This window comes from Oryctolagus cuniculus, chromosome 15, assembly GCF_051225735.1.
Source record: "Oryctolagus cuniculus isolate XC-2025 breed Fujian yellow rabbit chromosome 15, ASM5122573v1, whole genome shotgun sequence".
Classification (NCBI taxonomy): domain Eukaryota; kingdom Metazoa; phylum Chordata; class Mammalia; order Lagomorpha; family Leporidae; genus Oryctolagus; species Oryctolagus cuniculus.
In genome coordinates this window covers 70,498,399-70,513,301 of record NC_142881.1, presented here as the reverse complement: position 1 = coordinate 70,513,301, position 14,903 = coordinate 70,498,399, and the positions used below count along the sequence as shown (strand labels likewise).

General features: G+C 49.2%; 1 protein-coding gene and 1 long non-coding RNA gene across 4 annotated transcripts in view; one reads left to right on the top strand and one right to left on the bottom strand.

Moving 5' to 3' along the window:
* The window catches only part of LOC138845397 (uncharacterized), a 40,092-nt gene that overhangs the window by 12,463 nt on the left and 12,726 nt on the right, over nt 1-14,903 (top strand). The window contains exon 2 of one of the 2 annotated variants that reach the window (XR_011382475.2): nt 1,317-6,209. The exons of the other annotated variant lie outside the window; for it this stretch is intronic. This is a non-coding gene — a long non-coding RNA (uncharacterized LOC138845397). Of the gene's footprint in view, nt 1-1,316; nt 6,210-14,903 lie in introns of those variants that run through there. 2 annotated transcript variants of the gene reach the window in all.
* Nucleotides 4,068-11,714, bottom strand: LOC149122056 (uncharacterized). 2 transcript variants are annotated; one of them, XR_016221011.1, is made up of 3 exons: nt 11,507-11,706; nt 7,052-7,243; nt 4,068-5,949 (listed from the first exon to the last, which is right to left on the bottom strand). XR_016221011.1 is itself a non-coding variant. In XM_089313553.1 (3 exons), exons 1-3 carry the CDS (start codon nt 11,583-11,585, stop codon nt 5,227-5,229), a joined length of 981 nt encoding a protein of 326 aa, XP_089169679.1. In that variant the 5' UTR covers nt 11,586-11,714; the 3' UTR covers nt 4,068-5,226. The 2 variants fall into 2 exon arrangements, 1 of the variants encoding a protein (XP_089169679.1); XM_089313553.1 differs by having other exon boundaries at nt 7,065-7,243; nt 11,507-11,714.

The following is a 14,903-nucleotide window of genomic DNA, read 5'->3' as shown; positions in this document are numbered from 1 at the left end:
GGCCTGGGGAGAAGAACAGAGAGGAAAGGACATGATTTCGGCTCTAGGACACGGTATAGGGCATGGCCCAGCTCCTGAAGGTCAGAAGCAGCCACTCCTTACCCCTCCCACTTCCTGCTATGGAGCTCAAAGCAGCCAGATGCTCAAAGTGGTTTGGAGACAAGACGGGCACACGGTCCAGCCTCGGAGAGCACTGGGACTCTCACTGAAGAGTTAAAATTGTATATGTACAGGTGTCAAAAGTTAAGCTTAAGCTTACAGGTTTAAACCTTCCTAGTGCAGCTGTAAAAATAAAACAGTAAAGTAGCACCTTGACAGTAGGGACTCCATTTTGGAGCACTTGAGACTGCATTCTGGGAAAGCAACCCCCCCACCGTGAGACTCTGGTCCGAAACTATGATCTCAAATAGTCGGACAATAGCAGTGCACTACATCACCCTTGGCAACACACAAAAACCCCCTAGCATGATTGCTCAAGCTTAAAAGTAGAAAGGTTGCACCTGGGTTACCTGGGCTAATAATGAAGATGTGATTTGTCTATGTCTTAAGATCATAATTGTGGATTGTAAGACTTTAGCAACCCCTTAACAACCGTGTATTCTCTTCCCCTTCCCGGTTTTGCGGTTTTTGCCTTTATAAACCCTAACCTTTGGTTATTCGGGGCTGCTCTGCTCATGATGATCAGACAGCCCCAGCATGCTGGATAATCAATAAAGCTTCCCCTTGCTGTTTGCATAAGAGATGTCTCTTGGTGACGTTTTTCGGGTGGTCGACTCTAACATCACGTGGGTTGACCACAATGTCCTCGTTCTCACGGCCCCCATGCCATCCTCCATTCTGCCTTTTCTTGGGCACTGCCATTGAAACAGTGGCCAGCATGGACGGTCCTCACTGAGGCTGTGTGTTCCATCCCCAAGGACCCAATGAGTGCTCCCTCCAGGCAGGACTTTTGCCTTCTTGGACTCCTTCACCTTCTCTGTAACAGGAGGTGGTTGGCTCAGCTCAGACAGGCAACCTTCTACTCCCTCACTGACTTGCTGCCTTGAGTGGGTTAGCAATGGCAACTCACAGTGTTGTTGGAAAATGAATGGGGGAGGGGGGTGGGGTGGGAGGGAAGGGCACTGTGGCATAGCGGGTAAAGTCTCTGGCTGCAGTGCTGACATCTCACATGGCAGCCGGTTCAAGTCTCAGATACTCCACTTCCGACCCAGCTCTCTGCTGTGGCCTGGAAAAGCAGATGAAGATGGCCCAAGTCCATGGAAAGTCCAAAGAAAGGTGGTTTTAAAAAATATTTATTCTCTTTTTTTGAAAAGCAGAGTTACAACAGAGGCAGAGACAGAGGAAGAAGTCTTCCATCCACTGGCTAACTCTCCAAATGGCAGCAATCACCGGTGCTGGGCCAGGCTGAAGCCAAGAGCCAGGAGCTTCTTCCAGGTCTCCCACAAGGATGCAGGGGCCATCCTCTGCTGTTTTCTCAGGCGTATTAGGAGGGAGCGGGATCAGAAGTGGAGCAGCTGGGACTCGAACCCAGGGTCCACTCTGGCGCACGGCTCAGGTGGGGTGGCCTTGAGGATGGGTGGCAGTGGCCAAGTCTTCTCAGGAACCACTTTCCACTGGAGGACCAGGAGCTGAGCCCTGAGGTGGCCCCACAGGCGTCCATGCCCGATGCTTCGATGGGGCTCAGTGTGACTTTGGGACATTGTAGGAAGGGCATGCAAAGAGGAAGATGTGCCCCCCACCCCCACCCAGACTCTCCTGTGGGTCTGGATCACACAGTCTGTGTTGAGGAAAGCATCAGCATGTCTGTGGCTGCTGTGAATCTACTGTGGTGGCGATTGGACAACCAGGCTCACCAAGCTAAGGGGGACCTCGGTGGAGACGGAGCACTTAAAAATACCTTCGAAATGTCCTCTAGGAGTTGATTTTGACCACATCTCACCTGAGTCAATGAATAATGCATTTCTAAGGTACACTATGTCACCTGAAAATTCTGCAGTACAACCACCGGCCAGCAGAGGTCGCAGAGGAACATGCAAAGACCTTAAAGGGGAGGCACAGAGCTGAGCAGAAACTGCCCCAATCCCCCAGCAGGTCAACACCGCAGCTGCCCTGACACCTGTCACCCTGCTGTTCCTGATTCTGGCTCCCTGCTGGAAGTATTGCACTGTGCCGCACTGCACAGTGGGCCCCTTGGAGCCTCCACACACCAGACAGAGTGAAGGTCTGTAGTAGCCAGACACAAAGTCCCAGTTCCCACCAGAAACAATGCTTGGGCTTTTCTCTGCACAGTTTCAGATGCAAGGTGCTAGAGCCAGAGACTGGGTGCCCGCTGCCACATGCGGTCACTGGGTGGTGCCTGACAACCAAGTGACCAGGACTGGACATGACACACTTGCATACTTCCGGTCCCCAGTCCTGCTTTGAAAGAGGTCGCAGGAAATGACTGGCTGGCTTTCCAGGGTTCTGGGCGTAGGGAGCAACTGTGTATTGAGAAGGCCCCAAACTACAGGACAAATATGGCCGCATGCCCACCCCTCTAGCTTGGAGTGGACACTTCTCATCAAGTCCTAGAGCAGCTCCCCTGCCCCTCCATATATCAGACAATAGGGGTCCATTTGCCTGGGGAGTCAACAAATGATCGGTCTCCCACGGCAGTTCAAAGGAGAGCTTTATTGTGCCAAAGAGACTGGGAAAGTACAGCTCCCAAAAACTACTGCCTCTGTGAGAAGCCATTTTTGAGGGATTGTAGAGTGAGGGCGTGGCTGGGATAGAGGAAAAAGAGAAGCAAGAGGGCCCTACCTGCTCAAGCAACCCACAGCAGCACGCATCGTGTGTTCAAAACCCAACTGCTGCTGGGCTCTTGCAGCTCTCCTTGCTGTGAGGCCCAATCCCTGGGGGTACAGCATGAAAGATCACCCTTCTTGGAATATTCTTGGGAAAACAAGCCAAGAGAATAAATTGTTAGATGCTGTGCCCCTGCCCATGCCCATGCCTGTTGTCTAAATCCTACTGTCTGAGTTACAGAATTTTTTTAAAGCTGTATTTATTTGAAAGGCAGAATGACAGAGAGACAGACAGGCAGACAGAGTCTTCCATCCACTGGTTCACTCCCCCAAAAGGCCGCAACAGCTGGAGCTATACCAGGAGGAGGAGCTTCTTTCGGGTCTCACACATAGGTGTAGGGGCCCAAGGACTTGGACCATCTTCCACGACTCTCCCAGGTGCATTAGCTGGGAGCTAGATCAGAAGTGGAACAGTTGAGACTTGAACTGGCAACCATATAGGATGGCGGCTTTACCCGCTGCACCAGAGCACCAGCACCTGTAGAGATCTTTTTTTTTAATATTTATTTTTTATTTGAAAGTCAGAGTTTCACAGAGAGAGAGAGAGAGAGAGAGAGAGAGAGAGAGGACTTCCATCTGGTGGTTCACTCCCCAGTTGGCTGCAATGGCCTGAACTGTGCTGATCCACAGCTGGGAGGCAGGAGTTTCTTCTGGGTCTGCCACACAGGTGCAGGGGCCCAAGGACAAGGGCCATCTTCTGCTTTCCCAGGCCATAGCAGAGAGCTGGATTGGAAGCAGAGCACCAGGTTTCATACCGATGCCCATATGGGATGCCGGTGCTCAGGCCAGAGTGTTAACCCGCTGTGCCACAGTGCCGGCCTGGGAAGTAATGTTTTTTCACAGTTCCCTACTGGGAGGCAGCAACATACACTGCTCAAGACCAGGGACCGCACCCATGGTGAAATTTAAAGGACTCCATGCAATCTGGGTTTTTCTCCAAACTTTTCTTCCAAGGGACAAATAGCTGGCAATAAAACACCAAGATTAGAAGATGCTAGTCTAAAACTTGAAAATAACACATTTTCCATACACAAATACTCTAGGAATGAAAGCCCTAATGGTACTTCAGATGATTTATAGCAGTAAATTTAAAACCCTAGATGAAATGGACTTAGTATTAGCAAACATAATCACAAATTTTACTCAAGGAGAAATGATAGTTTTCTAATCACCTATAATGAGACCAGCAGGCAAAATCTCCCTATAATGAATCTATCAGAGCCGTCATTGTAAAATCCAAACCTTTAATGAAGGGCTAAGTGCAGTGTTGTACAAAATTATAGAAAATAGTAAGAAAGGTAGCATAACTAACTCCTATAATCCTAGTTTAACATGACACAACCCCCTACAATAACTACCAGTACAAAATGTCCTTCAAGAATATAAATGCCAGCCGGCGCCGTGGCTCAATAGGCTAATCCTCCACCTTGCGGCGCCGGCACACCGGGTTCTAGTCCCGGTTGGGGCGCCGGATTCTGTCCCGGTTGCCCCTCTTCCAGGCCAGCTCTCTGCTATGGCCAGGGAGTGCAGTGGAGGATGGCCCAGGTGCTTGGGCCCTGCACCCCATGGGAGACCAGGAAAAGCACCTGGATCCTGGCTCCTGCCATCGGATCAGCGCGGTGCGCCGGCTGCAGCGGCGGCCATTGGAGGGTGAACCAACGGCAAAAGGAAGACCTTTCTCTCTCTGTCTCTCTCTCTCACTGTCCACTCTGCCTGTAAAAAAAAAAAAAAAAAAAAAAAAAAAAAAAAAAAGAATATAAATGCCAACATGATAGAAAATACGTCCACAACCCTAACCAGCCACACACACAAAGGATGTACACTATGAGCTAGTTCCTTTCTTTCAAGAACCTTCGACTCCCAGGTACACAATTGTAGTATGACAGCCATCTGCTGACTCAAAAGCCCAACGCCATTTCCTGCAGCCACATTTCTAGTCCCAGAAGTTGGCACCGGTGTGTTCCTCTTTCAAAATGTCCTGGATTTCAGAACTGGGCATCTCGGGCACCACCTTGCTGCGTATCTTGCTCGTGAGATTCTGTTGGAGAACCGAGTACCCGCAGAGCTGTGCTCAACACCTGCAAGAACATGAGCTCTCCATCACCTTGACGATCTCCAGGCTGCTGCTGGGACAGAGGAAAAGGCACCCTGTTCTCTGCGCTGTTGTGATTCTGCTGCATTGGAAACTGGTCCTGGGAGGGCAGCTCCTGCCAGTAATCCGGAGGCTGCTGGGGCTGCTGAGGGTGCGTTCCCCAGCCATTCTGCTGCCATTCTTCACATAGTGGGTAACGAAAAGAGCTCTTCTGCTCCTGCAGCTGTTGCATCGCTCCCTGAGCACTGGGAACACCGGGTAGCAGGGAAGGCCAATCAGGCTGCATGACCCTCATCTCTGACCTGGAACTCCCAAAATACGGTGCAGATGAAAAAGGATGAATAAACTTGCTCCTGGAACGCCACGGGGAAAAGATCCACCTCCTACGTTCCCTTGATTCTCCAGAGCATAGCTCGGTGCCTCTTGAGCACCTCGAACCCCAGAATCCCAGGAGCCGTAGAGCGGGCTGGAAACCTCCCATGTGGGTGGAGTGGAGCAGACAGCTCCGCCCAGCACAGATGCCTGGGCAGTGTTGGGAGACCACTCCTGGGCACGTGGAGCGTTGTAGACAGCTCCGCCCAGCACAGCTTCCTGGGCAGCATTGGGAGACCACTCCTGGGCACGTGGAGTGGGGTAGACAGCTCTGTCCAGCACAGCCACCTGGCCAGCGTTGGGAGACCACTCCTGGGCTTGTGGAGTGGTGTAGACAGCTCCGCCCAGCACAGCCACCTGGGCAGTGTTGGGAGACCACACCTGGGCACATGGAGCGGTGTAGACAGCTCCACCCAGCACAGCTGCCTGGGCAAAGTTGGGAGACCACACCTGGGCACGTGGAGTGGCGTAGACAGCTCCACCCAGCACAGCTGCCTGGGTAGTGTTGGGAAACCGCTCCTGGGAATTCTGCAGGCTTACACCTAGGGGACCTTGGACAGGGAGTGCATATGGCATCCTGGCTTCAAGCACTTTGCGTCTCTTCTTGGCTGCTAGTCTGGCTCTTTTATTTTGGAACCAGTTCTAAAAAAGAAATGAAACAGAAATTACTTTCGAGTCTATATATTCGCCAATGTAGGAGAATTTTGTAGTTCATCTTAGGATCAGCGTCATCACTGATTTCCTTCGTGACCTTGAGTAAGACATGCAAAATGCAAGCACGCTTTCCAGGGGCTTCCTGTGTTATTATATTTATAATACGAGAATGCATTTATAGTAAATATGATATGTAAATGTATATATAAATATACGTTTATAATAATTAAAATCTTAATTGTGCACAATTCTGGATTCCCATCTGACTTCAAAGGAGGCACGGGCCCTTATGTATGAGCAAATCCCTACTTTTCCAAATCTTCTAGCAACCTATTTGCACCCTCTGCATTTAGACCTGAAGTAGCTGTTCTCAAAATATGTTCCCTTAGCTTGCTTATTTTACTCCAACTGCTTTTCCAGAATGAATTCCTAATTCAACGTATTCTAAATCGTATTCTAAATGTCATTTTCTTCAAAGGCCATACCCAAAACAAACAAGCATCTGCCATAACTTAGCAGTATTACTTTATACCTTACCCTAAGTGTGTCATGGAATCTCTACTCTACATTTTCTCCTTTGTAAAATGAGAGTAATTGGGGCCAGTGCTGTGACATAGGAGGTAAAACCGCCACCTGCAGAGCCGGCATTCCATATGGACACCAGTTCAAGTCCTGGCTGCTCCACTTCTGATCCACCTCTCAACTATGGCCTGGGAAAGCAGTGGAAGATGGCCCAAGTGCTTGGGCCCCTGAACCCACATGAGAGACCCAGAAGAAGCTCCTGGCTGCTGACTTCGAATCAACATAGCTCCGGCCATTGAGGCCAGGTGGGGAGTGAACCAGCAGATGGGAGACCTTGCTCTCTCTCTCTGCCTCTCCTTCTCTCTCTCTGTGTAACTCTGATTTTCAAATCAATAAATCTGTTTCAAAAATAACACATAACATGCTTTAATATAGTCACATCCACAATGACATGAAGAATGGGAACAAATTTCAACGCTGTCTTATGTGATGAAATGCTGTTATACTTCTTCATAATTAGTTGCTTTTTTATTATTGTCCACAAATACATATTCATTTAAATACCTACGTAGTTTATGTACCTCGATTGTGTAAAACGAACAATGGAGTTTTTTGGCCAGTTCCTCCTTGGTCGTATAGTCGGGATAAGGACTCTCTGCAAATGATTGATTCAGTATGTGCAGTTCCTCAGGTGTAAATTGATGGCGTGCTTTTCCTTTTCTTCTTCCATGTTGTGTTTCTATGTTGTCATGACCATCTCCTGAAAAATACAGAGAGAGAAAACATGAGAATATTAGCAAGATCCAGAAAAACAAAAGACCTCTGTGATAGAGTAAAATTTTAGAAAGGTGATACCTTCCCTCTTACCTAGTCATAATAAAATGAATAATGGACTGTGGGCATATCTTTTGAAACTTATGGTGAGAAGATGATAGTATTTAGGTCATAAAGGTAACAGGAGTGAAGAAGGTTTTCTGTAGCAAAAATTGATATACTACAAAGACAGAGATGGTGGGAAAACACTCAGCCCCACTAGTAATTGAGGTAATGCAAATAAACCAGCTGACAACAATCTGGAAAACAATAATTTAAATATATGGGGGCAAAGTGTGAAAGGACTAACACGGATTGACGAGGATAGGTCTGGTACCCCTATTGCTTGTTATCACTGTGTGGGCTTTTTTGCTCAATGGAGTGAAGTCGAAAGTGGGCATACCCTCCACTGTGTCAATCAACTAAATGGCACTTGAAGATTTAACACCAAGTCCACAGGTCATATCCTTCACCCATGTCAGACATGCCAGTGGGAGGAAAGCACCGAAGGTCTAATCCTGTCCTCCGGTATGTGCTCATCTCCTGGATGCTGGAAGGGGAGCAGACCTTATGGACAAACCAACGTTGGCACAGTTCTCTACTGCAGAGGCCACCAGAAGAACTGACACGAGGCAATCCTGCTTTTCTTAAATCAGAATTTAAGTGAAAAAACTTACAAGGACTGCAAACCAAATTAACAACCTTCATATGCCTGCTTCAAAGGGTATAACCTAGCTGCTGGGGGGTTGAGGTGCAGTATGTTAAGTTACCCCTGAGGACATCAGCATCCCACATGAGCAATGATTTGAGTCCATCTGCTCTACCAGTCCAGCCCCCGCTGAAGCCCCTGGGAAAGCAGTGGAAAACTGGCCAAGTGCTTGGGCCCCCACCACCCATGTGGGAGACCCAGATGGAGTTCCATGCTCCTGGCTTCTGCCTGGCCCAGCCCTGGCCATTGCAGCCATTTGGGGAGTGAACCAGCGATGGCAGTTCTCTGTGTGTGTCTCTCTCTGTCACTCTGTCTTTTAAAAAGGTTAATCTGAACATACTATAGACTACCTAAGGCAAAACCGGAGACACTTCATCACAGAAACTGTGACATTCAAAATATAGTGTGGACATCGCTAACGTGCAGGCATGGGGAGAGAGAGAGAGGGAGACAGGGGGAGAGGGAGGGGGAGGGAGAGGGGGAGGGGAGAGAAGAGGGAGAGATAGGGAGATGGGGAGAGAGGGAGAGAGAAAGAGGGAGGGGGGAGAGGGAGAGAGGGAGATAGAAGGGGGGAGAGCGAGAGCAGAGCTGAGGAAAGGGTCAGGGAGTCAGCCACCAAACCTCCAAATACACAAACCCCGAAAGCCCCTTGCTGTTCTCCTCGACTCCCCTTCCTTCAGCTTTCTCTAGCCTCTGCTCCCAGAGCACACCTGCACACCTGCACACCAAGTAGCTACCAGAGCAGGACTGTGGGGGACAGCATGACAGAGAGGTGCCAGTAAGAAGTGCTGGATTGGGCTGGCACTGTGGAGTAGCAGGTAAAGCTGCTGCCTGCAGTGCTGGCATCCCATATGGACACCGGTTCAAGTCCCAGCTGCTCCACTTCTGATCCAGCTCTCTGCCACAGCCTGGGAAAGCAGATGAAGGCCCAAGTCCTTGGGCCCCTGCACCCACATGGGAGATCTGGAAGGAGCTCCTGGCTTCAGGTTGGCACAGCTCTGGTCATTGCAGACAACTGGGGAGTGAACAAGCAGATGGAAGGACCTTCACCCTATTTTCTTTCTCTCCCTCTCTCTCTGTCTGCCTCTCTGTAATTCTGCCTTTTAAAAATAAAATAAACCTTCAAATAAAATTTTAAGAAGTATCTTAAGCATTTGGCAGTGAAATGGAGCTATGTGTATTTTTTAAAAATATTTATTTATTTATTTGAAAGTCAGAGTTACACAGAGAGAGGAGAGGCAGAGAGAGAGAGAGGTCTTCCATCCAATGCTTCACTCCCCAATTGGCTGCAAAGCCTGAGCTGTGCTGATCCGATGCCAGGAGCCCGGAGCTTCTTCCAGGTCTCCCACGTGGGTGCAGGGGCCCAAGGACTTGGGCCATCTTCCACTGCTTTCCCAGGCCATAGCAGAGAGCTGGATTGGACGTGGAGCAGCCGGTTCTCAAAATGGCACCCATATGGGATACTGGTGCTTCAGGGGAGGGCGTTAACCCACTGTGCCACAGCACCAGCCCCCCCAAAATTTTCAAAAAGTGTTATAGTGCCGGGGCCTGAGGCTCACTTGACTAATCCTCCACCTGCAGCGCCGGCACCCCAGGTTCTAGTCCCGGTTGGGGCACCGGATTCTGTCCCCATTGCCCCTCTTCCAGTCCAGCTCTCTGCTGTGGCTCTGGAAGGCAGTGAAGGATGGGCCAAGTGCTTGGGCCCTGCACCTGCATGGGAGACCAGGAGGAAGCACCTGGCTTTGGATTGCAACAGCGCGCCGGCCACAGCGCCCATTTTGGGGGTGAACCAACGGAAAAGGAAGACCATTCTTTCTGTTTCTCTCTCACTGTCTAACTCTGCCTGTCCAGAAAAAAAACTTATACATTCAGGGCTGGTGTTGTTTCATGGCAAGTTAAGCCTCTGCCTCCAGTCCAGCATCCCATATGGTGTCAGCTGAAGTCCCAGTTGCTCCACTTCCCTTCCAGCTCCCTGCTAAAGCCCTGGGAAAGCAGCAGAGGATGACCCAAGTGCTTGGGCCCCTGCACCCATGTGGGAGGCTGGGAAGAAGATCCTGGCTTCGGCCAGGCCCAGCCCTGGCCGTTTGCTGCCATTTGGGGAGTGAACCAGTAGATGGAAGATCCCTCTCTCTATCTCTCTGTAACTATGCCTTCCAAATGAATATAAATAAATGTTTTTAAACATACAGGTTATATGAATAATTGGTGTAAAGCATTTTGTATAAACCCAAATTCAAACAGAGAACACACTGTTGGTTGGAACTCTTTCCTTCAGAACAGGCAAAGAGGGGATAAGAGCTATTTCTGCTCCCAGCAAAACTTCCCTGGGGAGCATCTATCGCTGAGGTGCTCCAGGGTATCTGGTCCCTACCCCCAGCCCGGCCACTCACTAGAACGCCACAGGAAAAGTTCCCAGTATTTCTGACCAGCAATTTGTATACCTAAACACACATTTTAAAAACACACTGGTTGTTGTTTTGTTTTAAATCAAATTTGTTTCTTTAAATAAAATCTCAGCAGTAAAACTGGCAGCTGAGCCCACAATCTTCACCTGGGAGGCCCCTCCCTCCCCTGTGGTCCAGAGCAGCTTCTGGAAGGGCTTCACACCCTAAGGGCACCATTGTTCTGGGGCCTTGGATTTTGCCTCCAGGACAGAGTGAGGAGCTGAGAGGGCTCCCCCTCCACCATGGGCACTTTCCAAGGATTTTCTGAAGACCTCCTAGAGCTGGGAGGCCTCTGAGAGTTGATTGAGATGTCACACTCAAAAGCTGCAAGACAGACTGGTGCTGACCCAGGACTTCTCTCACCCAGTGCTTGTTTAGAGAAAGAAGTCAGGGCCAGAACCCAAGACTTCAGAACTCCAGCATTTATATTATTTTATTTTATTTTTTGACAAGCAGAGTTACTCAGTGAGAGAGAGAGAGAGAGAGAGAGCGAGAAAGGTCTTCCGTCTGTTGCTTCACTACCCAAATGGCCACAACGGCCGGTGCTGCCTGAGAATCTAACTCGGCTCCTATAGAAGAAGTTCTCAGAGAAATGAATATCATGAAACACCTATTCTTGGTTTCAAAGTTTTTTTTTGCCCCAAAACATTTCTGAATTCCACTTTTCCACCGACACTGTGAAGTTCCCTGCTCCAGCATTACATGACCAGTGCTGTTTCCTCCCCCTACCCTTCCCATCTTTCCCCACACCCCCCACGTCTTCATTCTGAAGGGAACCCAAGACACTGTTCTACCTAAACTACTTCCAGGTACATCTTTAAAATGCAGAAAACTTTTTAAGGCAACCCCAAGTTGGGTTAATTTTTAAGCACCTGAGCCTTTGGGAAATCCTACCCCTGCATTCAGCCATTCGGTTGCCAGAGACAGTGACACCTGTAACACTAGAGGCCCCTGGACCACGAGCCTGCACTTCTGAAAGACGAAAGCTCAAACCCCCACAGAACACCAGGACAGAGAGAACCCAGCCTTGCCGAGAAAGCCGCACACAGAAACTCACCATTGGAAGCCATGTCTGGGAGCCCTCCTGAGACAGTCTTCCTGGTTAGTGAAGTGAGGGCTGCTGGCACAGCGTTCATTTAATATAAACCTGAGATGGCCACCCTAGGCACACCTTAGACCCAGCCCTTGCCACACCCTACACACAGCTCCCCTTAGGCACAACTGGCTTTCCAGAATCTCCATTTTTAAATCCTAGCTTCCATTCACTGAACACCCATGGTAACTAATTTTCTCATTTAGCCCTGGCCAGGCCCCAGGTGATCTGCATCACTGACAGCACTGATAACTGAGAGTTTGGAGGCTGGTGAGGCCAGAGACTCACAGCGAATGAGGACGTTAAGAATATAAGACTGCAGGCATTGTGGCAAAGCTTGTTAAGCTGCCACGTAGGATGCCCCCAGCCCATAGCAGAGTGTGGGTTCCAGTCCCAGTTACTCTGCTCCCAATCCGGCTTCACACCAAAGTAGCCAGGGAACCAGCAGGTGATGGCTCAGGTGCATGGGCCCTATAGCCTACACTGGGAGACCTGGATGCATTTCTAGGTTCCTGGCTTCAGCCTGACCCAGCTTTGGCTGTTGTAGACATTTGGGGAGTGAACCAGCAAACAGAAGGTTTCTCTCTCTCTCTTGCTCTCTCTCACTCAGCCTCTCAGGTACACAAAAATAAATGGTTTTCAGAAGTCAGCATAAGGGGCCAGCATTAAGGTATAGTGGGTATGGCAGCATCCCACACGGGTGCTGGCTCATGTCCTGGCTGCTGCACTTCCCATGCAGCTCCCTGCTAATGGCTTGGGAAAGCAGTGGAAGATGGCCCAAGGGCTTGGGACCCTGCCACCCACATGGGAGACTCAGAAGAAGCTCTAGACTCCTGGCTTTGGCCTGGCCCAGCCTTGCCTGTTGCAGCCATCTGGGAAGAAGATCTCTCTCTCTCTCTCTCTCTCTCTCTTTCTCTGTGTAACTATTTCAAATAAAAAGAAATCTTAAAAAAAGTCAATATAAGTCTAACATCATACAGTAATTAAATCATTGAAATAATTCATTTTATTCTCAAAACAGTCACCTCCATAGAATAGTTTGAGAACTGGATGTCTGAAAGGAGACAGCGGCTCAGACAGAACAAACTTAAATTATGTTGGGGAGCCGATGCGTAGCGGGTAAAGCAGTGGGTGAAGCTGCCGCCTGCAGTGCCGGCATCCCATATGGACACTGGTTCATGTCCAGGCTGCTCCACTTCTGACCCAGCTCTCTGCTATGGCCTGGGAAAGCAGTAGAGGATGGCCCAAGTGCTTGGGTCCCTGCACTGCATGGGAGGCTTGGAAGATGCTCCTGGCTCCTGGCTCCTGGCTCCTGGCTTCAGATCAGTGCATCTCCAGCCATTGCGGCCAGTTGGGGAGTGAACCAGAGGATGGAAGATCTCTCTCTTTCTCTTTTTTTCCCCCTTCTTCTCTCTCTGTGAAGCTCTGACTTTCAAATAAATAAATAAATCTTTAAAAAAATTAAGTTGGCCTAGCCTGCTTTCCCTGGCCTTTTTTTTTTAAATTCCTGTTAAGTCAAAGTTCAGTACCTCAGCACCATGCATTTCCATTAGATGGTGCCTTTCCCTCTTCCATTAAACTTGTTTCAAAGAATATTTTGACCAGGTAAATTCACTTGCTTTTATGCTCTCCCCAGCTCCAGGCAGTCACTTCTATTCTCATGCCATTATTTAGACATCACTGGCAAAGGTCAACATACCAGCTCCCACACTGCCCAATCGTAGGGTTCACCTTCTAAATCATCAACCTTTATTGGACAATCTCTCTTTTTCTACCTGAACAACTCAGGAGAGTTTTCATATTTTTCCTGTGGACCTTCGCTTCGCAGGATGTTCACGGAGTAGTGCATTGACCTTGCTTTGTTAAGATTTACAGGCGTTGCTGGGGCATAGTAGGCTGAGCCTCTACCTGCATCACCAGCATCCCAGTTCCAGTCCCAACTGCTCCTCTTCCGATGTGGCTCTGTGCTGTGGCCTGGGAAAGCAGTGGAAGATGACCCAAGTGCTTGGGCCCCAGCACCCACATGGGAGACCAGGAAGAAGCTCCAGGCTCCAGGCTTTGAATTGGCCCAGTTCTTGCTGTTTTGGCCATTTGGAGAGGAAACCAGCAGATGGAAGACTTTTCTCTCTGTCTCTCCCTCTCTCTGTCTGTAACTCTGTCTCTCAAATAAAGAAATAAAACCTTTAAAATTTTATTTATTTATTTATTTGAAAGCCAGAAAGAGAGAGAGAAAGAGATCTTGCCTCTGTTGGTTCACTCCCCAGATGTCCACAACAGCTGGAGCTGGGCCAAGACAATGCCAGGAACCAGGAGCTTCTTCCAGGCCTCCCACATTGGTTGCAGGGGCTCAAGCACTTGGGCCATCTTCCACTGCTTTTCCGAGGGCATTAGCAGGGATTTGGATCAAAAGTGGAGCAGCTAGAACTTAAACCGGTGCTCACATAGCATGGAAACTTTACCTGCTACATCACATGGCTGGCCCCTGTACTGATTTTTTTAAAAATAGCTCTTACACCAGTAAGATCCCAAGGTAATCAGAGACAGACCTCTTAAAGGTCCCATCTGAGGTGCCAACTTTTATTGGAGTATGGGGTGCCAATTATATTACCATTTGCTTCTTAATGAATTCACAATATTAATGAGCATCATGGGTTCTTGCCTAAGAAATCTGGATTTATACCAAGTACCAGGAGCCAGCCATGTCGAGGAAAATGTCTGCCAGAAAGGAAGGAGCAGGTGGCCCAAAGACGATGTGCAAGCCTGCAATGGTGAAAGAGACAGAGGGCCAAAAAGGGCTGGCCCACCAGGTCCCAGGCCTTTAATCAACTTCCAAAGGGGAGTGGTTAATTACCCTGATAGGCAGGTGGGCACAGGGGTGTGGTCAGGTAGGGGCATACCCATCCTGCTCTGTAGACATCTCATCACAACTCCTGTGGTGCTACTGTACAGCCCTCTACTGCTGCACTACGTGTGAATTTACATGTGGGAGAGGAGAGTTCGAGTCCTGGCTGCTCTGCTTCCAACCCAGCTTCCTGCTAATGTGCCTGGGAGGCAGCAGATGGTCCAAGTACTTGGGTTCCTCTTCTCCACATGGGAAACTCAGATGGAGTCTTCCTGACTGTGGCTTCAGCCTGCTGCTGGCCCCACCCCAGCTGTTGTGAGCATTTGGGGAATGCACCAGAACATGGAATGGTTGTCTCTGTCTCTCTCTCTCCTGCCTCCCATCTCTGTCACTCTGCCTATGGTAACTAAGAGTATCTAAAACGTTATCTATAGAAGTGAAATTGCCACTTTGAGATGCAATGATGGTTTACAGCCCTTGTCTCTACTGTTTGTTGAACTCGTTACTTAGTGTAGGGAT

Coding starts and splice junctions, on each gene's coding strand:
- LOC149122056 (XM_089313553.1), bottom strand. CDS start 11,585: ATGAACGCTGTGCCAGCAGCCCTCACTTCACTAACCAGGAAGACTGTC. Junction 7,244..11,506: donor CCCAGACATGGCTTCCAATG/GTGAGTTTCTGT, acceptor TGTATTTTTCAG/GAGATGGTCATGACAACATA. Junction 5,950..7,064: donor GTTCGTTTTACACAATCGAG/GTACATAAACTA, acceptor TTTCTTTTTTAG/AACTGGTTCCAAAATAAAAG.